The sequence below is a fragment of the Acromyrmex echinatior genome, chromosome 1 (genome assembly GCF_024713525.1).
Source record: "Acromyrmex echinatior isolate Ae372 chromosome 1, ASM2471352v2, whole genome shotgun sequence".
NCBI lineage: Eukaryota > Metazoa > Arthropoda > Insecta > Hymenoptera > Formicidae > Acromyrmex > Acromyrmex echinatior.
This window is the reverse complement of record NC_141852.1, coordinates 11,201,640-11,223,679: the sequence shown is the minus strand read 5'-3', so window position 1 is coordinate 11,223,679 and position 22,040 is coordinate 11,201,640. Positions and strand designations below refer to the sequence as shown.

At 33.4% G+C, this 22,040-nt stretch overlaps 1 protein-coding gene across 1 annotated transcript in view; it reads right to left on the bottom strand.

Annotated features, from left to right (window-relative positions):
* Positions 1 to 22,040, bottom strand: part of LOC105146024 (solute carrier family 7 member 14) — a 96,439-nt gene that overhangs the window by 12,606 nt on the left and 61,793 nt on the right. The window contains exons 5-6 of the mRNA XM_011056039.2: positions 12,635 to 12,843; positions 308 to 479 (exon numbers count right to left, since the gene is read on the bottom strand). Coding sequence (XP_011054341.1) covers positions 308 to 479; positions 12,635 to 12,843 — 381 coding nt within the window. The remainder of the gene's footprint in view (positions 1 to 307; positions 480 to 12,634; positions 12,844 to 22,040) is intronic.

The window sequence follows — 22,040 nt, the reverse complement described above, 5'->3', positions numbered from 1 at the left end:
TTGTTTATGTGTTTCATTAATAATTATTTTAAAAAATATTTATTTAAAATTTAATTACAATTAATATTGAACTTTTTTTTAATGTCCCTTTTCTTCATGAGTTGGTTACATTAACGTAACTGTTAAAGCTGCTGCGTTCATTGTGTCAATATTTGTTCAAATTTCAGAAATGGATACAACACAACGACAAAATCAAAAGAACAGGCACATTGCTCTGCCGTACCTGTCGCGAAAGATGAATAAAAGCGTATTTCCATTAATAAGGGCCAACAAACGATCGACTACGATTATTTAATGGTCTACTCACCAATCAGTGTCAAGACCATGCTGCTGGTGACGTAAGCGACGAGAATTATGCTCAACGACGAGACTATGGCGAGGGGAATACTCCTCTTCGGATTTGTCGCCTCCTCGCCGGTGGTGGCTATTATGTCGAAGCCAATGAAGGCGTAGAAACACGTCGCCGCGCCGGTGAAAACCTGACAGGGAAGAGAGATTCGGTTTTTCAACGCGTCGGACTGCAGAATATATTGTCGCGACGGAGACCGATCGGACATCGAAATGCGATAAAATGGAACGAAAATAAGATATCTGATGGAAATTCGAGATGGAAAATCGAGTTCAAACAGAGCTGTGGCTCTTTAGGTAAATGTCATAGCGCTTTTATCGAACTGCAAAATTTACCATGGAATTCACTTCGTATTAAGGGATGATATACGGTACTCACGTTGGCGTACCGTTTGATTCAGTAACTATGCCGATTATAGGGTCGCGTATAAAGTAAATTAATTGGAGATCGATAAAAATGGTTGATTGTCCAATGTGAGTCACTTTGCAACTGTCATCGCAATCCCTGTCTTCAGTTGGATTTACTAAAAGTGTCACGTCCTTTGAATGCAATATTAAAGCATTTACATATTTCATCTCTGCTCAACGTGCTTATGAATTTTTGATAAACTCCGAGAAAGTAAGATTAGGACGATGTTGCTTAAATAATCGGCGTACAGTTGGTCACACAGAAGAAATTACTTATTCATTCACGTTTTGGTTCAGTCGTGCATTTGCTTCAGAAAATAAATAAAAAGATCCGCAGAATATTGCAATCGCACGCTACTACTAAGGAGATACTGAGGTAATAGTCAAACTCTAACGGAATTATCTATTTTATGTCTATTTTTTTATGTTCAAACATTTTCTCTTTTAAATCTAATCATCAGTTTCAATTTTTTTCAATTTTTTACAGCAAAAAATTAAAAAAATTGCACAACTTAAATAGATTTATAATGTACTTTTAATTTATCTTATTTTATTCAGTTACCTTTTAAATACACAATCAAACTTTTACAATCAAATTTTAAATATATAATTAAACTAAAAATATCTATTCACATTTAAATAATTGATTTAAGAATATTATAGGATCTTTATAAGTACTGAAGCGTTTATAAAAGAAATAAACTGAAAAATATGATCTATGTGTACGTATGCAAGATACATGTACGTTTAATACACTCAGATCATATTTTTCTTTCTTTTAAGCTTCAAAGTTATAAACTCGAGCGCTTATAATACCTTTATATATTATTTACGTATAGGCAGATACTTTATTTTTTTATTTGGAATCACTTATATTGTGCGAAGAAGAATAACCTACGTGATAAAAAGAAACTATATATGTATAATTCAACAACTTTTTGTGGTTCTCCATATGTAGTTTTGTATCTTTTTACATTTGGCGTATTTTCTTTTGTTTTAGGAAATAATTTTCACAAGTAAAATGAAAAAAAAAAATCGAAAAATGCTTTTGTCGGTGATATAAATGATTCCAGCATCTCTTTAATTTTTAAATGCTTTTTCATGGCATACCCAGCTATTTTTCCAATGCTTTTCCCATTCTTTTTTCATTGCTTACAATTCTTTTATTAAAGATATAGGTATACATTTGCTTGTACCTTATATTCCTTAATATCTAGTGTTTCAATCAAAAAGAAATTTTTATACAATATACAATCACATATTAATGTATTTTCTTAATGAGGCGTTTAAAAAAATTTTTGATTATTCAAATATCGTTACTCCCTCGTTATAGGTCGATTTAATTATCTGAAAGGAAATAAAAAGATAAAATGGGAGCGGGAAAAATACAAGGAGAAAGATTATCAGATGAAAATGCTAAAATTTACATTTTCATAAGTAGCATGGGAAATCGGGCAAGAGAGATTATGCGAAGGAGTAAAGTTGACATCAAATTTTGTGAACCAGCGAGAGGTGGGCGTTATGTAATCGGTACACCCCCGGTTTCGCTACATTCTCTACATTTTCGTCGTTGCGCCCACGTGCGAACGTGTTGCACAAAAGCGCAGTTAAACCGCGATTAAAGGTCGGTCGGCCCACCCGATTCATCGCAAATACACTGTTCAAATATAATACTTCAGCAATATGAAATCCCAAAGTTTCAGCCCCGAAATTCCATTAGTTGAAAACAAAGAAATTGCATCGCAACCGGGGCTGCGGTAACACGAACGTTTGCCTTAAAAGGCATATTATCGGTACGCGAATTTCTTGCGGAAACAAAGAAATTAAAACGAGGATGAACACGGACGAGACGTTACATACAGATTTTTTTTTCAAACTTTTGGAAACCGATGTCGCCGTTGTTCTTTGACAAAACTTGTGTTTCAAAGTTAATTACTTGGGCTCAAAAACGTTCTACTTCCAAGAAGGCATGAGGAAGGCATAGGAAAGAAGAACTGGAGTTTTTAAATTGCTCGCGGTAATACGTAAGACTGCGCACCGCGTAACTTTGCTGTAAAGGCATCCCGAGCGATGCCGAGTATTGAAAGACGTAGATCTTCGTGTTGATGGAAATAAAGAAGCTACGAACAAAATTACGCTCACGCGATGTTCGTTCGAATTTCTGAAAACTACTGTCTCTACTCTGAAAACTACTCTGCGATTCAGAGTCGCGTTTCGAATTAATTATTTGAGAAGAAAATGTTTCACTTTCATAAAGGATAAGGAATGAAACGATGAGATTTTATGAGATGATGTACGAACAGTAAAACGTAGAACATTGAAGGAGAACACGAGAAAAGGCTCCTAAGGAAAGTCGTGAATCTTTCAGCGAGACGGCTGACCCTGTTGGCTCTTGCACACGTTATCCCTATATCCTTTATCGCGCAGAGCTTGACTATCTCTAAATATTGCTTTACGCTGGAGAATAATTCGTTTCATCCACACGTTATAAAGAATAAAAAAAAAGGAGAAGAACGTTCGCATTGAGAGATAAAAATTGTTGCAATTATCATAATGTAACTATAATTTAGTCATTTTTTTTTGGGATAACTATATATTTATGAGCAGAAGAAATAATAACCTGCTCGTTATTGAAAACTGCAACATAAATTTTAATAATAAAAAAATCGCCAGAAGCGAGCTCATAAAACAGGATGTTAATAATAATAGTCATACATTTGTAGTTGTTTTAACCATACAAACATAGTCAATTGTTCCATTCGCTAAATATTGGTCTTCATTCATGTGATAATTATGCATGCATGTGCGTTTGTATAATATTTGCTAATATTGGTGTGCATTGGCCATGTCATTTGGAGTTACATTAATAATAATCACATACACTGTTTGAAAATCTTCAATATTCTCTTAACAAATCTCTTTCGATTGTTATTACCATATAAATAGCAAGTGAATTTAAGAAAATAATTATATTCACTATAATTGCGATTGCATTTATTGAATAAAAATGTTTAATTTATTTGTTATTTATATCTTGATATAAATAATTTTTATTATATTAATGTTTGAAATTATTACAGTTTACAATAGAATTTTTTTATGATTGAGAAAATATATGTAATTATTATTACTAATTATAGTAAAAATAATTACAAAAATGGAGCATCTAACCATAATTATTTTACCATGCAATTGTAGTTACAAATATCAAATACTTTTCTTTTAGTGCGAAAAAACAAACAAAGCGTGTTTTAATATTTCGAATATTATAAACATTATGAATATCATGATGCGCGTGTAATATAGAGATAAAAAAACATTATCATCTTAATTTCAGTTACGCACACGGAAAAAATAATTTTGTTAAAATTTAGCTAGATATCTGATATAAATCTGATAATAATTATGTTGAACCAAAATAATTACATAGAAATGACTAAAGCATGATAAGTAAGCTACAAAAGGTTTTGACATTTTAGCAACCAGTTTGAGTGTCCTACATAATCATTTTGATGATCCAATAAAATTGTTTTCAAATCTGTTCTAGCTGAATTTTTAGGTACAGCAAAACCATCCTTTCTGTGCACTGAAGCCTAATCTCTGTACTCTCCAAGAATTATGCGATATATTTCTCATGTCAGTTGCAAAGGAGAGTAGATTTCAGATAGAAGGGGAAACAGTAATTTATAGTCGTCCATTGTCGAGAAATTAGTACCTTCTCAAAGTAAATTACGCTCCACTGAATGTTGAATCACCATAAGTAAGTAAATTAAAAAATGTTGTAACGGAGCACCTCGTTATGCGTTAAGACCAGCAATCTCATTCTTCTTGTCGACCACACTATCGTCCTTATCTCGACCCCGCAATTTCAACGGACATAAACTATTTAGAACAGATCTCTCGTCGAAAAGAAGAAGCATTTGAATTAAATTCTCTGTGCATTACAACGAAATTCCATCCTATATATTCTACTCTTCGAAAACTGAAAAACCTAACGTAATTCTGAACGAGTGAAAGATCATTCCAACAAACTGCTTTTACTAGTATGCTTTTGTTGAAATTACGGCTATTATTCTATGTAAAACACAGAATATTCGTGGACAAATAAGAATGAATAATTTCAGAGAAACTTCACATTTTTCTTGAAAATATCGCAATGTAGAAATGCGGTTGGAAATGTATATTGCACCGGAAGGAAAGGAATAAATCTTCAGAGAGAGCAAGCACACCGGCGCATCCTCGTATTACATTTCGTCTGATTGATTTATTCTCCGGTTTCGACGGGAATTGCGCCCGCAAATGGGGCGCTCAAAGATCGGTAGAACTACCGTAAACAATAAAGCGTATCCTGAACGAGAAATGAGCAACGAAGGTGGAAATGAAAAAAATTGCTAAATGTTCTAGAAATAGAACAGAAAGATTGATATAAAAAATTGTGGACATTTTTACTTGATTTTTGCAAAGAAATAACCTTTAATACATATATGATTGGGTCATATTCATATCTTCAGTCTTTTTTTTTCTTAAAATACTAGAAATGCTTAAGAAATACCTAATAGGAATAAATGATAGTCTATATTCTTTCTATAGTCTGTATTCTTTTGTTAAAAAAAAACTTTGACATCTAAAAACAAGTTTTCTGAATTACCCCCGTATTTCTGCGTGTCTTCCGACGAGGATGTTTTGGAAATTCATTTTAGGATATGAAAGATCCATTGTGTGTAGAATATAATTCTTTTTGCAACTAACAAATTTTTATTTTTTTATTTTTAATTAATTCTCGTTTACATTGCAAAGATTTCACGAAAAAAAATTGAAAATGAAATTATTTATATTGAATATTATAAATAATATTTAAAAAATATAAAATTCAAAAATATTCAAATCAATTCAAAAATGTTTTTTTCTAATTAATTGTAACTTTTTGTAACGCAATATCAATTATAAAAATGCATTATTTAAAATGTAAATACAATAAACATTCAATTTATATCCATTTATGCATTATAAAAAAGATCAACTTCAAATTATTCAATAACTAAATTTTTTGGTCAGTTGACACTAGAATTATTTTTTTCTTTTGTAATTTGAAATATCAACTTTAAGATATTGAAACATTTTTGCTTTAAACATTTTGGTTTAAAATTTTTATATGAAAAAGTGAATTTTTCTCATTTTGTTGACTATAATTAATCATAACATTTATATAAAATTTTTTATAAATATATAACTAAAAATATTTTCTAAAGATGTCAAAATATATATAAAAATTATTTAATAATTCTTATATACTTTAATATAAAAATTACTTAATAATTTTTATATACTTGTAAAAGTGGCTAAAATTAACTCAAGACACAAAAACATCGCGTGTATTAAGGATTAATATTATACAATCAAGATGCATTGGAAAGAAATTTCTGAATTACAAGTAAAATTATTGACTCAATTATTTTGATACTTTTTGAAAAATTATGAAATGCTTATGTATAATCTTTACATCTTTGGTCCCATTCGACAATTTTTCATCTCTAATCCGGCGATATTAAATTATTACATTGTATATACATATAATGCGTGATGACTGATTTATTTACATATACACAGAAAAATACATACTGTGTACAATAATAATTACTTGTTTCAAATATTTCAAAAATTTATGTTTCTACAAATCTACCATAAGTTCATCACAAGCATCAAGTTATTCAAAATATAATTCTAAATACTAATGGATTTACTTCAATTAAGATTATTAAATTAATTAAAACAAATTCTCGATTTACTTATTAATAATATATCAAGCTGCCTCTTCGATCGATATTATAATATTCTTTAAAAAAAAATAAATTTTTGTTTTGAATAATAATGAGTTTTTCTAAAATTTATAATAAGTATACTTTAAAATTATTATCAAGAAAATATTCTTTGTTAAAGATAACTTTTATTTAAAAGAAAGAAAGTAATCACTTTTCTTAGTAATAGAATGACATTTTTCTATATGTGTATCATATAGTAATATATCTTATGTTATGTATATTAAGTATATTATGTATAATTATTTTATGTATTAAGAATTAAGTATCCATTTGCGGTGCATTGCATTTTCCCGTATCAGTAGATATTTATAAAAATTGCGAGGACGCGCGTTTTATCCGCAGAAAATATGTAACGCCCACCAACCGGAACATCATATGTCAAAGGAACTTGGAATCTCTCCCGCGTTCGTTGCGGAATTATCATCATGTAGACGTGGTGCACCCTCAAGAGGATTTTTTTTATCTTTTCATATACTTGCGATATGTCTTTTCATATATAGGTCCTAACTTTGGTTATAGTCCATCGACGAAATTATGCCACGTTCCTAGGTGGAATTCAAATTGAGAATGTACGTGACGCCCCGGATCGGATGTAATGGCAAGTGGCAAGAGTTTACGAGCAAGATCGTAAAGAAACCGGAGTCGCTCTCGCTTGTACCAGACCACAGACTATGCCTACATCTTCGTGAAACCCAACACCGCTCTGCGGAACACCTCTAAAAGGGTCTTTCTTCTTTGTTCTAACTTGCGAAGCGGCGACCGAATCCCTTTCCATCTCCGCGCTTTCCTCTTCGATCTTGTGCTAATATTTGGCAGACCGGAAGATAAATTGTCGCAGATGGGATAGAGTTATGGACGGAGTTCACGCGTAATTTAACAGAAGGAAATTTAAAATTACGTTATGACTGGAATGATTTCTGATTTATTCGTCAGCATATATGTACTCGCTATAAAAAAATCATCTGTACTCTCTCTTTGAGGCAATATATAAATTTCTCTTCTATCTCACATATTAGTTTAACAACAATAACTTTCTGTAAGATAAATAAGATAAAGATTTGTTAAATTAACGATCCTTACAAAAATCTAATACTGGCTAATTTACTGAAAGACAGTAATTAATTACTTATATTTGGAGTATTAAAAATTAAAATTAATATTTACTACTGAAAAAACAATATTAAATAAGTAATTAATTAGTATCTTTTAGTAATAAATAATGATCAGTATCAAATTTCTGTAAGAGAAGAGAGACCAAACAAGTGCACAATTAACGTTTTTAAAAATACTCCTTTTGTCTTTTCTAATTTATTCTTTTTATATTTTCTCATATATTATATTTTTTACATTTCATTAAAGCAGTACGTGTGTCCTTTGTGAAGAAAGACACGCGCTATCTCGCAAAGAATTGCGAGTCATTAATTTTAGCGACGTTTCAGCGACCACATCGCCGGTAGTACGATCACGGTAGTAAGGTCGATCCGTCGTCGCGAGATTAAACGGTTGCGGCAAGTCAGCCTGGCCTGTCGTGAACAGGATGCTCTGCGAACTGTGTGACACGTAGGCATCGCGATCTGTAAAAGTCAAAGGTACCGGCTCCGGCACGTGCCAGCGCGCCGATATCGTAAACTATCGATACGGGAAAGACTCATTCCAAGTGAATGGACGTAAATAATTCTCTCGTCGAATTAAAACCAGTAATAGATGCAGTAACAATATCAGTGGAAAAACGAAAGCAAGCGCAAGGTATGTAAAAGGTATTAAAAAATTCACTGAAATCAGATAAGGCCATTGAATAATTGGGTCGTTGTATATGTTAAATATTTATACAGAGACGTGGGTATAAACCGAATTAAACGTATTGATTCGGATAAATTTATCGAACAACTCTCTCTGCACTACACCGCACCGATGTTATTCTACGTAAATCATCGGAAATTCGGACCCGGCGCGCGGGTATTCGGATTGCATTGTTTCACGTACGTGAGCCTCACATTTCCTCATTAGAACACTATCACTTTTCTTGATATCCTAAATTGACGGAAACGTCATTAATTACGATTCCCACAGATGCGACGCATAATATGGGCAATAAAACGGTACACGAAGCCATTCCATAAAACAAATGAATTTCTGGTCCCGTCGACTGCTCAGTCACCATTCATTTTAATTCGAGTGTGACATCGTGTCATATGGCGATCGTTGACGAAGCAGGATGAAGCTGGAAAAAAAGAGCTTGACGTTTTGCACAGTGCACGAAATAATGACAAGCTGGTGCGGTTTGTTCGCCACTCGAGACGCACAAAAATGGTCGATATCGTATACGAATGCATACAATATATACGTTGTCGTATTACAGTATCACGTATCATCGCGGACGTTCTCTCGGATCGTATAACGTCGACTACAGACAGTCACAAAAGTGGATAAAATTAATAAAATGGATAAATCGTTATCAGCAGGAAAACTTTTATGTTATCGCACAAAATGGATATGTAACATTTCAGTAGCATATCAGTAGAGAGCAGACTATACTACAATAATAAAACTAGAAACAGGACCATTTATATAAATACATCAACTAAATAGGAGAAACGTTAAACTAATTACAGTCAAATTAGTTAGATGTTAGAATACATACATATAATTAATTTGCTTTTTTAATGAATTTATCTCAGAAATATGACTGTGCGCTGATTACTTTCGAACTTTCAACACAATATCTGAAATAATAATCCCCTCAAATTTAATTATATCATTGATTTCATGCTATTAACATTTTAAAACCTGTAAAGAACTTAGACTAATAACGTTGAAGCAATTGAAATAAATTAATGTAAAAGATATATAATGATAGAAAATACAAGGAATTTATTATTTTAAGAGAAATATAGATAGTCGTGTTTAAAAAATAAATAAATATTATTTATAAAAATCTTAGAGAGAAAGAGACAATAAGAATACATTTTTAACATAAATAAAAAATCAAATCTCTAAAAAAGTAAAGAGCGAAGAGATGCGAAGAAGCATTACTTAAACTTGGTGAGTTACTTATCATCTCGTCCCATAATAAAATGAAAAATTGTATTAAAGAGAATTTAAATATCTAATGTTGTGCAGCAAATGCGCGCGGAGCTGCTATCGCGAAACACGTCGAATTTTCTTCAACAAAGTAGCGCGATATAAACGCCAGAGGCGGAGAACAAAAGAGGAAAATAAAAACGAGGGAGTGAAAAAGAGATCTGCTCGGGACGAAACGCCGGGATTGTCGGATCTGTTTTTACAGGCAACCTGGTTCGGACAGGTTTTTAATTTATTTCCCTTGAGATCACGGGGAGCGTACGAATTATATGCTTGGCATGGAGAAACGGGGATAGTCCGAGCAGAGTAACTTCCCCGTCGATACGCGCATCTTTTGCATATCAATCGCTAATGATTCACATGTTATTCTTGACGCTTCGAGCAATTTTTCAGTTATAAGCGATATACGCGAACCGCCATAGCACGCATTATTGTACTTAATATTTTTATCTTTGTATTCTTCTTTACAATTTCAACACAATTCCTTTTTTTTTGCACCAAATAAAGAAGACTTTTCCTATTGTACACATATCATTTATATACTTCACTTCTTTTTCCAAAGAAATTATATAAAAAATTATATAATATCTATTTCTTTGTATTCTTTGGAGTGGAACCTTACTCTAAATAATGAATTTTACTCTTAACTTTAGAGTAACTATCAAATAATTTAAAGATTCAAGGAACACATCATAGGAGAAGTCAAAACGACCTTATTTTAACGTCATAAAAATCGAAATAATAACTTTTTTTCACAAAATTTGATTGTTTTATTGACGTTAATAAAGTCATTTTAATTTTTTGTTGACTTTTGTGGTTCTTTGGAGAGTAATGTTATTAAATAAGAAAAACTTTGGTCCAGTCCGAATAAATTTAATCCAAATTTTAAAAAAACGTGCTGTTTGGACAGGGTTAAAATGTGAGTCAAAGTTATCCCATTTTATGGTACGCGAAAATATATTTAGGGGTCAATTATCGTATTATCGATTTACACTAAATTACATAAAGTCAAGTCAGATTCTCCTATCTGGAAATGGTTCTGCAGATAACCACCCAGCATGCAAACGTATTCGAAAACAAACGGTGTAGACTCTCGTTTTTCACTGGGCTTCGCTCTCTATTTCTCCCGACAGTCATCCGAACAGTATCCCGATATCCCAGGGCTCTATCTCGCGCTATCGATTGCTGCAGACATCGCCGTCACCGCGTCGCATCGCGTCGCGTTGTGTCGCATCGCCTCTTCCTGTGTCTGTGCGCGATACGAAGTACATTTTCCATCGTCGTTCTACCTGCTAGCGATCATTGTCCTTTACATCTGTCGAGCCGACTTGGTGCAACAAGTTTGCCATTGTCCCGCATAACTGTCGTAAGCCGCGGGTGGAGAATCCCTTGACCGGATCTCGGTGGCGGCGACCTTGCGCCTCGAACGATTGGAATTTCACGCGAATTCGGGATCTTCCCTTGTCATGATGCGTTATGATATTCAGAACTTTGTTATAATACCGTCAATAGATTGACGGTAGAGAATGATGAAAATATGAAAGAGCGAAAAAAGTTTGAATATTTTCTTTTAATTGTATATATTTCAACATTTTGAAAATATTGATAAATGTACCAGTTAGTGGACAGTTAATGAACATGAACCAATTATTAAACGAAATAACAATTTTAAATATTAAGCTTTATATATATATATATATATACATATATATATATACATATACATATATATATATATATATATATATATATATATATATACACAGAGAAAAGATTTTTTTTAATTAAACAAATTTTTATGCATTGAAATAGTCCAACCAAATGGATGTTTAAATTAAGAATATGATTATTTAAATTATTTGAGCATTGAAATTAAATTTTTTTCCAATTAAATAAAATACGTTCCTTTTAAAATTAAATTTGTTTCAATGAAACAAATGTAAATAGAACTTTCGAGTCCAAACAAATCTTTTTTTCTGTGTATGACTCTAAATAAAATTCATTGTTTATAACAATTTAATAAGACGATTTATGACAATTTAAAATAAACTTTTAAATTCTTATAACTTGTCTTAATTTTTAAAAGAAAATTTTAATCATTTGTCCAATAGTTGAATCGTGTCTACTGCAGATACATTTAACTAGTACTTTTATTAGTAATTTTCTGTCGTCAAACGGACGTTTACTGCGTTGCAAATAAAAATGTTTTAAAAAGTTAGCTTTGTCAGCTACATCTCTTTTTCTTTTCATTGTGTAAAGAATGTTCTCTCTTAATACTTTAAACAAATATCAAAATACCGCAGTATGCGATTCCATCTGTCGTTGGCACGGAGCACGAGTGCCAGGGCGAGGGGGTCAAACCTATGAAAGTAGCTGGAAAAAGACACGCCGAGAGGGCTTCAGCCGAGAGGGCTTTTTCATCCTGTCTCCAACCTCTCATTGCTTTTTTCTTTTCGTTATCCGTGATGAGAATCGTGCGACAAAGGCTGCTGGCGTTAATACCGCGGCGTTACGAATCACCATTGTTGCAACAATCCTTTGTGTTTGGAATTATTTATATGGAATTTGTAAATCGAATAAACGAGATATTGTATTGTTTTGAAACGGAAATTGTAAAACATATAACTCTCACGTTTTAATTGACCTCTTATCGAATTTACATCTTCCCGGAGTTCAATACCTCTTATTATCTTTTAACGTTTATTTTACGTCATTTTATTATTTCTAAATTTTTCAGTTTTATTTAATCTTACGCAAAACTGTTCTATTAGAACAATTCTGTCTATTGTAAAAACTAGTTCTCTTATATCCATTTCTACCAATGTAGATTAATTTTAATCTCAGTTTAACTAACTCATTATTTTCTTTTTAATTCTTAGAACTAGAAACAAATAAAAAGTAAGTTAAACCAAGATTAAAGTTAATCTACGTTGAACGGGATTTAGATTCTGTACATTTGTTGTATACGTCGTACTTACCCCGCTCCAGCCATAGGGGAGGAAACCGCTATGCTCGGACCAATTGTTGGGATCCACGTAAAACATGCCCGCCGCCATGACGAAAACCCAAACGGCGAGATTGATGGCGTTCAGCACGTTGTTGAACACCAGCGACTTCTTTACCCCTGCCGCCATTAGCAGCATCATAAGTATCGTGATGACGAACGCGAGAAAATCTGGCGGCCGTCCTGGAACAAATGTGATTCGAAACTTTAACAAGTCATGATTATTGTTTATCTTATATGAGTGATGAATGTGTCAGTTTGGAAATACGAAAAAATCTAAAGACCATCCTAGAACAATCGCGTGATTAAAAATAGCAAGATTCGTTAGAAATGCAGAATTATTCTACATAAAAGATGAATCTGAGGAGAATAAAAAGAAACAACTCGTAAATGAAATAAGACGCTTAGTTTATAGAAATGCTCTATTTCCTTAAAAATATATTTCCTTTAAATATGTTTTTTTTTTCAATCAATGAAATTTAATTGCCAATTTACTTAATTTTTAAAACTAAAATTGTAATTGAAAAATGTTAGCTGTATGAACGTCAAATGCATGCATATATATATTTTACGTCGATAATATGTCGAATGTGCCAATTTAATTAGAACTTTTTCACATTAAAGTTTTTTCATGTAGAATTTTTTCTGCCTATTTTAGAACATCATTCAATTCTTTACTCGTGAATAAGATTCGTGGAGCCAACAGAATTGAATTAACAGGTCGTTAATTCTATCGATCATTTCGTTACAAGGAACATGTGTGCGGAGAAACTTTCAATCGGGAATTAAGTAATGTATTAGCGAACGATTGATATGTTCGAACGGCAAAAACCGTTGTACTCGCTAACAATGAAAAAAAGTATCTAAATGCCCAGGATTTTTACTCGTCAAATTACTCGGATCTCCTCCTCTACGCTTCGCTCGAGCACGTTCCTGTGACAGCCAAACGCGGAAGAAATTCCCGAGGCGGAAATTCTTCAACAAGTGAAGAACGGACGTAATTCATGCGGTCGGAGATAATCTGACGATTCATGAGCTAGAGAAAAAGCAGCGATTTTTCCAAGAAGCGCTCGGGAAGCTCGCCGCTTTCATTCAAGTGTCCGACCGAAAAACTCGATTCTGTAGAAAAAATCAAATAAGAGATCGCCGATAGAAATTCATGCTGCTGCGAAATGAATGAATTCTCGATACATATTCGGGAATTATAGAATAAATTATAGAATAAATTTCCACTAACTTACATCGGTAGCCTCTGTCTACTTTTTACGGAAAAAAACGATGGGTTGTGTTGATAGCATTACCGTGTATATAAAAGAAGAGACGTAAACCGCGTCAGAAAGGATAACTCCGCATCGTGATGAATAAAGATTGCCACATTATTTAAAACGGAAGAAAACAATCTGCTCGAGAGACTTTCTTAAGAAAAACTTGAGAGATGGCTGATTAATTTGTCCTGACTCCGTAGCGGCTCTTCGGAGTTGCTATAAATTCCTCGTCCTAAAATTTCATAACTTTTCCCTGATTTCCAGACAAATGATTTTCCCTAACTTTCAATAATACTTCAAAATTTTTTGTATCTTCGTTCTGATTTCGAAACCGTTAAATATTTTGTTGAAAGAGCAATTTAACATAGTAATGTAAGTTATTATTAATGTTGCTGACACTGCTTGCATTTAATTATCAAGTTGGTACACTATAAAAAATAGTGATGTCACTGTAAAAAAAATGTCAGCGTGGATTTAACATTCCTGGTGTGAATTTAACACCCAGGTGGTGTCTAACTAATTCTCACTGTGTCAATATTAACACCAATGTCGATTTAACACCATGCATTTTAAATCCATTCCATGATGGTGTCGATAACACCAGAGATTTAAAATCTACACTACATTGATGTTAATATTAATACCAACTCAGTGAGAATTACATAGACACCACCTGAGTGTTAAATTCACACTAGAGGTGGTAAATCTACGCCGATATTTTTAGAGTATAGTATTTCAAAACTGCGCAAGTATGACGTATCAAATCTTCTTTAAAAATGAAGAATTTTAATTTTCTAGAAAATTTTGCAAAATTCCTTGTCTTTTCTCTGATTTTGATCGTTTTCGATTTCCTTAACATTTCCTTGATTTCCAGTTTTGTGGCAATCCTATAAGGCTTCTAAAATCTCCCTTCGAATTGCGAGATAAAAAATTCGCACTACATTATTCTATAGCAAGCAACGTAAAGAATCAGATGCATTGGTATGACCTCGATTCGCCAGTCCTGTTGCTGATTCATTTCCTTTACAGCGTCAATGCACAGGCTATGCGCGCAAACGAAAGAGGCAATTTTCGACCGAATCAAACGGTTTTGATCACTCAAGCGACCCGCTCGATCTGTACGTTGGCGAACACGTACGTTTGTATGCAAATACAATCGTCGAACGATGTGCAAAATGCATTGCCGGTTGAAAGACCGCGATCAAACACATAGACAAGTATAGATAAACGCAAATACAAATTTTAACAGTAATTAACTCGGTGAATTTCGCGATGTAAATACGAAATGATCAAGTACCGAAACCCTAATCCTTAAAATATGGTGTGACATTTATTCCAAATAATTAAGTGTTTATTATTATTAATTGTACTTTAAAAACGTACAATAAATTAAATATATAAAATAAATATTTATCTTTCATTAAAGTTAAATGCGTCCCTATATATGTACAGAAACGAAAGCTTGCAAATGATCAACTTTAATTGCTTATAATTTAAAAATTATTGCAACTATCAATACATCGTTCAAGTGTAATTACTCTCGCTCTCGATTTCTATTGATTCTCATTAAACCCTTTTGAACAGAAATCCTTTGCTCGAAAAGACTGAAATGTGCGATTTGTGGCGGGATAAGCTTTGAAAGTCCAACAGAGTTCTAGTTTCTAGAACTTAAAAGAAAATCAGATATCAATATCAAGACAGATCTCTTACAGCAAGACTTCAAAGCTTAAGAAAATTATACGGAAAGTCGATCATCATAAAACGAGTCGATCCGAGTATCGCGATTCGATGCAATTGTACTCGACAATGAAATCTCAATTACGAAGACGCCTCTGTCACGACTATTATTACACTAGTATTTAATTCCATGGATCAAACATGATCCCGTAACGAAGAAACTTTCCAAGGATGATGTCGGCTCAGAAGACGCGAAGGTAATGTAAGGAAATCCGCGTATAGAATGCCGATCACGAACATAAATGGCAATATAGACGAGATCGCAAGCTTTGGGATTTATCTCCACGAAATGGAGTGCATGCCTGCATGTCGGCCTCGATATCGAACGGCTTTGCTCGCGTCCGCAGACATAACAATCGATAACAGCGCACATAAGATGCATTGTATCATCAAACTTGACGAGGAAGCTTGTTCTCTTAGGAATTGTCCTTCAAAAAAACATTTTTCAATGCATCTCCCTTGAGCCTTGATTTTCTCGTTTCCACAAGTCGCGGTAATATCGAGAAGTGTGAAGTACAATTAGCAAACACGATCTTTCTCTCTCTCTCTCTCTTTCTATATCTCTCACACACTTTCTTTAAACTGTCATATAGAAATAAACGTGCTCCAGTAACTGTGACACTCTTTGCATGAGCACGACCGCATTATTGGATAAGTTCAATGATACCGTTATCTACAACGACGCCGTCGAGTATAAGCCGCGCTGAAACTAGAGTTCTGATTAAGTATTCCCTCTAACTGCCGGTTAACGATCGCGAGAACAGTGTCAGGAATAATTTTACGAGGCAATGTCATCTACGAGCCGTGTTATATCTCTTGCTGGTCCTGCGAGGCTTCCGTTCTCCCGTAGACTATTCTCGGAAAGATATAATATTGACGAGACAAAAAAGGATAAGAAATTAAACAAATCGTTTAAGAGAGACCGGGGATCGTTAACATTTTAGAATTTTGGCAATCGACTTTTTGAACAATTAATCACTCTGTTTAAACTATACTAAAAGCGAACTTTTCTGATTTTTCTACACTCTGAAAGAAAACTTATTAAATTTTAATACATATTTTTTTGAATAATAAATACTTACAGCAAAATTTACTCAATAAAAAATGATAGTTAAATTATAAATTAATGATTTTTGTATCAAATAAATATATGTTTACATTGAGAGAGAGAGAGAGAGAGAGAGAGAAGTAAATATTTACTTAAAACTATTCAAACAAATATTTAGTATTTTTTTAGTGTACAATATAATTTTATGGCGGGAACAATCTTGTATATTGTAGTTTTCTTTTGGAGTAAATGAAGTACAAATATACTGTACATTGTAACCAGCGTAATAGTATGATATTACGCTGGTATCTTTAATAGTATAGTAAATTAACATCACGGCGTAAAATAGTTGTACGACAAACTCTATGTTGAATTAACTAAAACATAATAAAAATAAAAAACTGATCGTAGATATGTACACACTTTTTAATATTTTAAAATTATTTTGCAATGATCGAATAGCAAGATGTTGTTGCAAAAAAAAACACAAACATAAATTGTACTAGATTAATTTGCTTCAATACAGAAATATTAAATATAAAACATTTTGTTAGAGCTAAGTTGTAACTAAATGGTACATACTTCTCATGCATGAGTAGTAACAGGTCAAGTTAAAGGGATTCTAAACCGAAGGCTGAACTTGATCAAAGTCGATAGTGCAGACTATTTTATTTTCAAATTCCATAATAGTGACATCTCTGATTCTTACATTATATTATATCTACTGGAAAAGACATTACAAATGTTAAAAAAGATATCAGAAAGTATATTTTGCAGAAAAAACCAAATATAATGCCATAAAAAAAGAAGTGAAATCAAAATAATATTTCAAGTATCTTCATTTAAAAAATTCTCCGAGTGGCATCTTGAAAGCATTCTTATGATGTGGACGTCTTTTGGACATTCTTTAAGATGGTGTTGTATGAGATAATCTCACAATTATAATATACTACACAAAGTATGGATGATATTTGAAGTGTATTAAGTATAACACATTAAAATGAGAGAACAAAATGCAATAAATAGCATTATAAGAGGCGCAGAAATTGAAAAGGGATTTTTATATCGTTAACAAGTAGAAAATTGTAGAGATAAAAAATTAAAAATGAGCAAGATATATATATATATTATATATATATATATATATATTATATATATATATATATATATATTATAGATTTACTCTCTCAAGCTAAAAGACATTAATATGAAATTTTGAAACGTTCATAAAAAACTTGCCTTCTCTTAAATCAGATATGTCTCTTTTTTATTATAATATTTGTTTAATTTGAATAAAACTTAGAGGAAAGAGTCTGTGTTATCAAAGAAATATATTTTGTGGTAATTTTTTTCCATTACTTCTCTCGCCATAAATACATAAACGGACTACAACATGCTTCTTGTGTCATCGAAAATCTCGATTTTCCCTATTTTAAAAAGGACATGTGTGTCGACTGTAAATTTCCCATTTCTTTCCGCAAAAATATATACATTACAATAATACGTACATTATCCTAAATAATACTAACTCTGAAAAACGTTATTCTTTGCTTAAAATTCAGTAGATATTTATTTAAGATTCATTAATTCAGTTACACCGTCGCGTTAAATTTGAAATTGAAATCGTTGATATATGCATCGAGAAGCGCTGCAGAATTAAAAAGATCGAAGTGCTATCTTGCTAATCTAGCAAATAAGATGAACGCTCGGATTAAGGAACGATCTCAAGGATTAAACTCTCCTCTCAAAAAGCTCGATGGTAGCAGATAGACTACGAAAATACGAAGATGACACGGAGGAAACAGAAAGGGTTGGCTACGGCGCGCGGCGTCCAGGTGGACAGGTTAAAAAGCGTCGAAGCGTGTGGTTCGCAAACCGGTTCGGATCGATGAGGTCCACAGGTGCCAGACCTAGTCTCATCCGCGCAAGCGCCCCTCTCGCACCCCTCATGCTTTTGTCCTCCCTCCTCCGCACGCCGCCCAGCTTTTCAACCCCTCAGACTCTCCTCCACCACAGCTCCATCCGTTCTAACCCTCTCCCTCCTCCCGTTCGTCCGACGTTTCTCCAGATCTGTCCCCTACCACTCAGATTTCCCTCTACGTGCAATGTGCACCAACAGTAAGGTGCATACCAACCGCAAAACCTGCGTGAAGCCGAGATATCTGCGTAAGTTACGCACGGAACGTGCGAACTAACAAGTTACACGTGTTTGATAAACATCATTTAAGGGATTATCAGCGGATTAGAATTTCATGGGATTGACGAAATCATGAGAATTAACGGATTTGAATGAACTTTGAGAGATATATATTGGAATCCGACGTTTCCGAAACTTGATATGAGAGATGTTTCTGATGAAGGAGAGAAAAAGTCGAAAAGACTTACGAAATTAAACCTTATCGTATTAATACAAAGGGCCAGAGAAAAACTTCCGAAGATATCTAGAAAAGGTTTATAGAAGATTAGGAAGATCTCTCAATATCCACACGATATTTCTTTCTTTTCGAATTTTTATGATTATTTGGAGTGATAAAAACGACCAATTCTGGAGTGATGCGCGAATTTGTTGTTTTATTTCAATCGAATCACGAATTACATCGTTTCGCCCGTATTGGTTTCATCGAATATTTCGCTGAATTTTCATCGTTCCAAAAATATTTTCAAAATTAATTTGACCGACTCTCGACATGAAATATCGCGACGCAATTTGGCTCGCGCGTGAACAATTACAAGTTCTCATGTGCGTTGCAAGCGTAACAGCTGGCTAAGTTGCAAACTCATCTGCAAATGTCTGCACAATGAGTGAGAAAAAGTTAATTAAGGTTGACCGGTTTTGCGGCCACTTGCCGCCGTCGTCGTCGGCGCATCCGCTGTTCCTCCACTGGCGCAAGTGAAACTTTCCTCGCTGCCGCGACACGCCTGTGTAAAGAAGTTTGATAAAGGGAGCTAACCCCTTTGTACACCGAACCATTAATAATTTCAGCTTCCGGGACATTAGACAAGTAAAATGTTAGTCATTATATAATCATCTTTTCCTAATATCCTTCAAAGTATCTTCAATAAATACAATCTTCGTAACAATATTAATTTTCAATATTGATACTGCGGATATAAATCCACTTTATAGATAGTTTATCGAGTTTCCCAAGCAATTTGAATGTTTGCAATTTTTATCCAAAGGTAATATTACTTTTCAAACTAAACAGATATTTTCGCAAATTTGCGATAACTTTCTTTCTTTGCATTTTGAGAGGAAAGGCATGCGTGTTTAGATACGTAACTTAATCGGGTATATTCAACTGTACTTCTATACATCTAGCGTAGTATATCAAATTCTGAAAGAGCATTTTCTCTCTTGGGACGGAATTTACAAACGGTGTCAGAGTTAACATTTTTCGCATGTCGCGTGTATTAAAAAGACGATGAAGCTCGCTCGCCTTATTCTTATGAGTTTCTGAAATGCGAACGAAATTTATGAGACGCGCGGCATTTTCATAACGTTACGTGCGTTAATACCGTAAAAGTTCATTCTTACATGGAGCTCCTTTGATTGTATGGGAAATATGTCGTTGAGATAAAGTGCAATATCGCGAGAGCCGTATTTAATTAAACTCTTCTTTTTCTTAGAAACGCAGGCTGGACGCAGTTAATTATTGATAATAATATAATCGCCGCAAGTGTTTGTAATTTAATATACTAAACTTTTTCGTTTAACGTTATTTTTATTACGAAAGCTTTCGAAAGTTTCAGTTTACTATTCATTGTCACGACGCAACGTGTTGTATAAAAGCATCATAACATGGGCAATATTACGTTCGGTGTTATAGTATTCTATTAATACCGATCACGAATATAATGAAAATCGATGATGTCTAACGTTAATCGATATTCATTAATAGTGAGAAGCGGAAATTGACGGAAACATTTGTTTTATTTTGATGGATCTGCTATGCGGGCAATTAATTAGACTCAATAATACTGAATTTATATTATATTAATTATTATTGAGCTCCAGCAAGAAATATCATGTTTTTAATTACACGGGTTAACAAGTTGCTACGATCGAACTGAATACGAGCAACACGCGATAAAATTTACAGTCCACGCAACACCGTCACGGCTTATCTTGTAAGAAAAGTAATGAATATCGATCAATACGACAATGATAAAATCGATGGAAAAAGGTACGATGTTTCGTCTCAAGAATACAAAAATTGGCGGGAACGAAAGCACGAGAAAGATATCCCCCGTGAATTACTCCAAAAATTGACTGACGGAAAGAGGTTGATTCAAGCGGAAAACGTCGTAACATGAGAAATCACTCACGTCGCTCTTGAATCACTCGCTTTGGACGAGAGTAACGTCGGACTACTCTCTAACAATGCTGCACAAAAAGATTCAGACGTCAAGGAATTCCGGAGGAATTGGAGCGCAGAAAACTCTATAGCCTCTGGGAACGTTCGGAAGAGAAGTCTTCTGCAACATTATTAGTCTTACAGCAACGTTAATCTTATTACATTCACGTTTGATCGGAAGGTTTCTCGAAAAAATGTTGGCAAACGTCAAACTCATAACATGCAACATTTATTAGATGTGATATGATATTTATTGGAACGACCATGTATATGTATGTATGTCACGGAATAATGACGTAAATGCTTTTTTTCCCTTTCCTTACAAAACGAAAGAATATTATGCTAATTACGATTGTGTATGTAAAAATTTTTTTATCGTTAGATGAATTTTCTAATTATACATTCTATTGTTTTTGTAGCACAATAATGCGTTTATTTGCTAGCAGCATCATAACTAATTATAAAATTCGCAACGTTTCTCCATTATATCTTCCTCAAACATCGACGTTCACTTTAGAGAATATTGGCTTAATGTCGCTACCAAGCATCGCTGAATATTCATAAAACGGGCATATGACGTGAATTAGCTGGTCTACAATTTGCGCTCATATGCGATCGATCCGTTTCGCCTGTGGCTACGCGTGTCATAAATTAATGGACGAATCCCGGAGTCCTTCCCTTTCGGAGCACGTCTCGGAACCCTTAATCTCTTAATCTTATTAATAGATTCTTCGATCCTTCTTTAATCAAATCGAATTGCAACGTATGTTCAAATATAATATAATTAAATAACGTTATTGTTCGCTGAAATATCGAAAATTTTATTTTCGTAATTCAATTATCAATAAATTCAGTATTAAAAATTTACGAGAAAGACTCGCTATTTTTGTCTAAATTATTTGTAAAAAGAGCTCGAAATTTACTAAAAAAATCTGTCGCTAAAATTAAGGTCGACTCGAACGCTTCGTATATAAA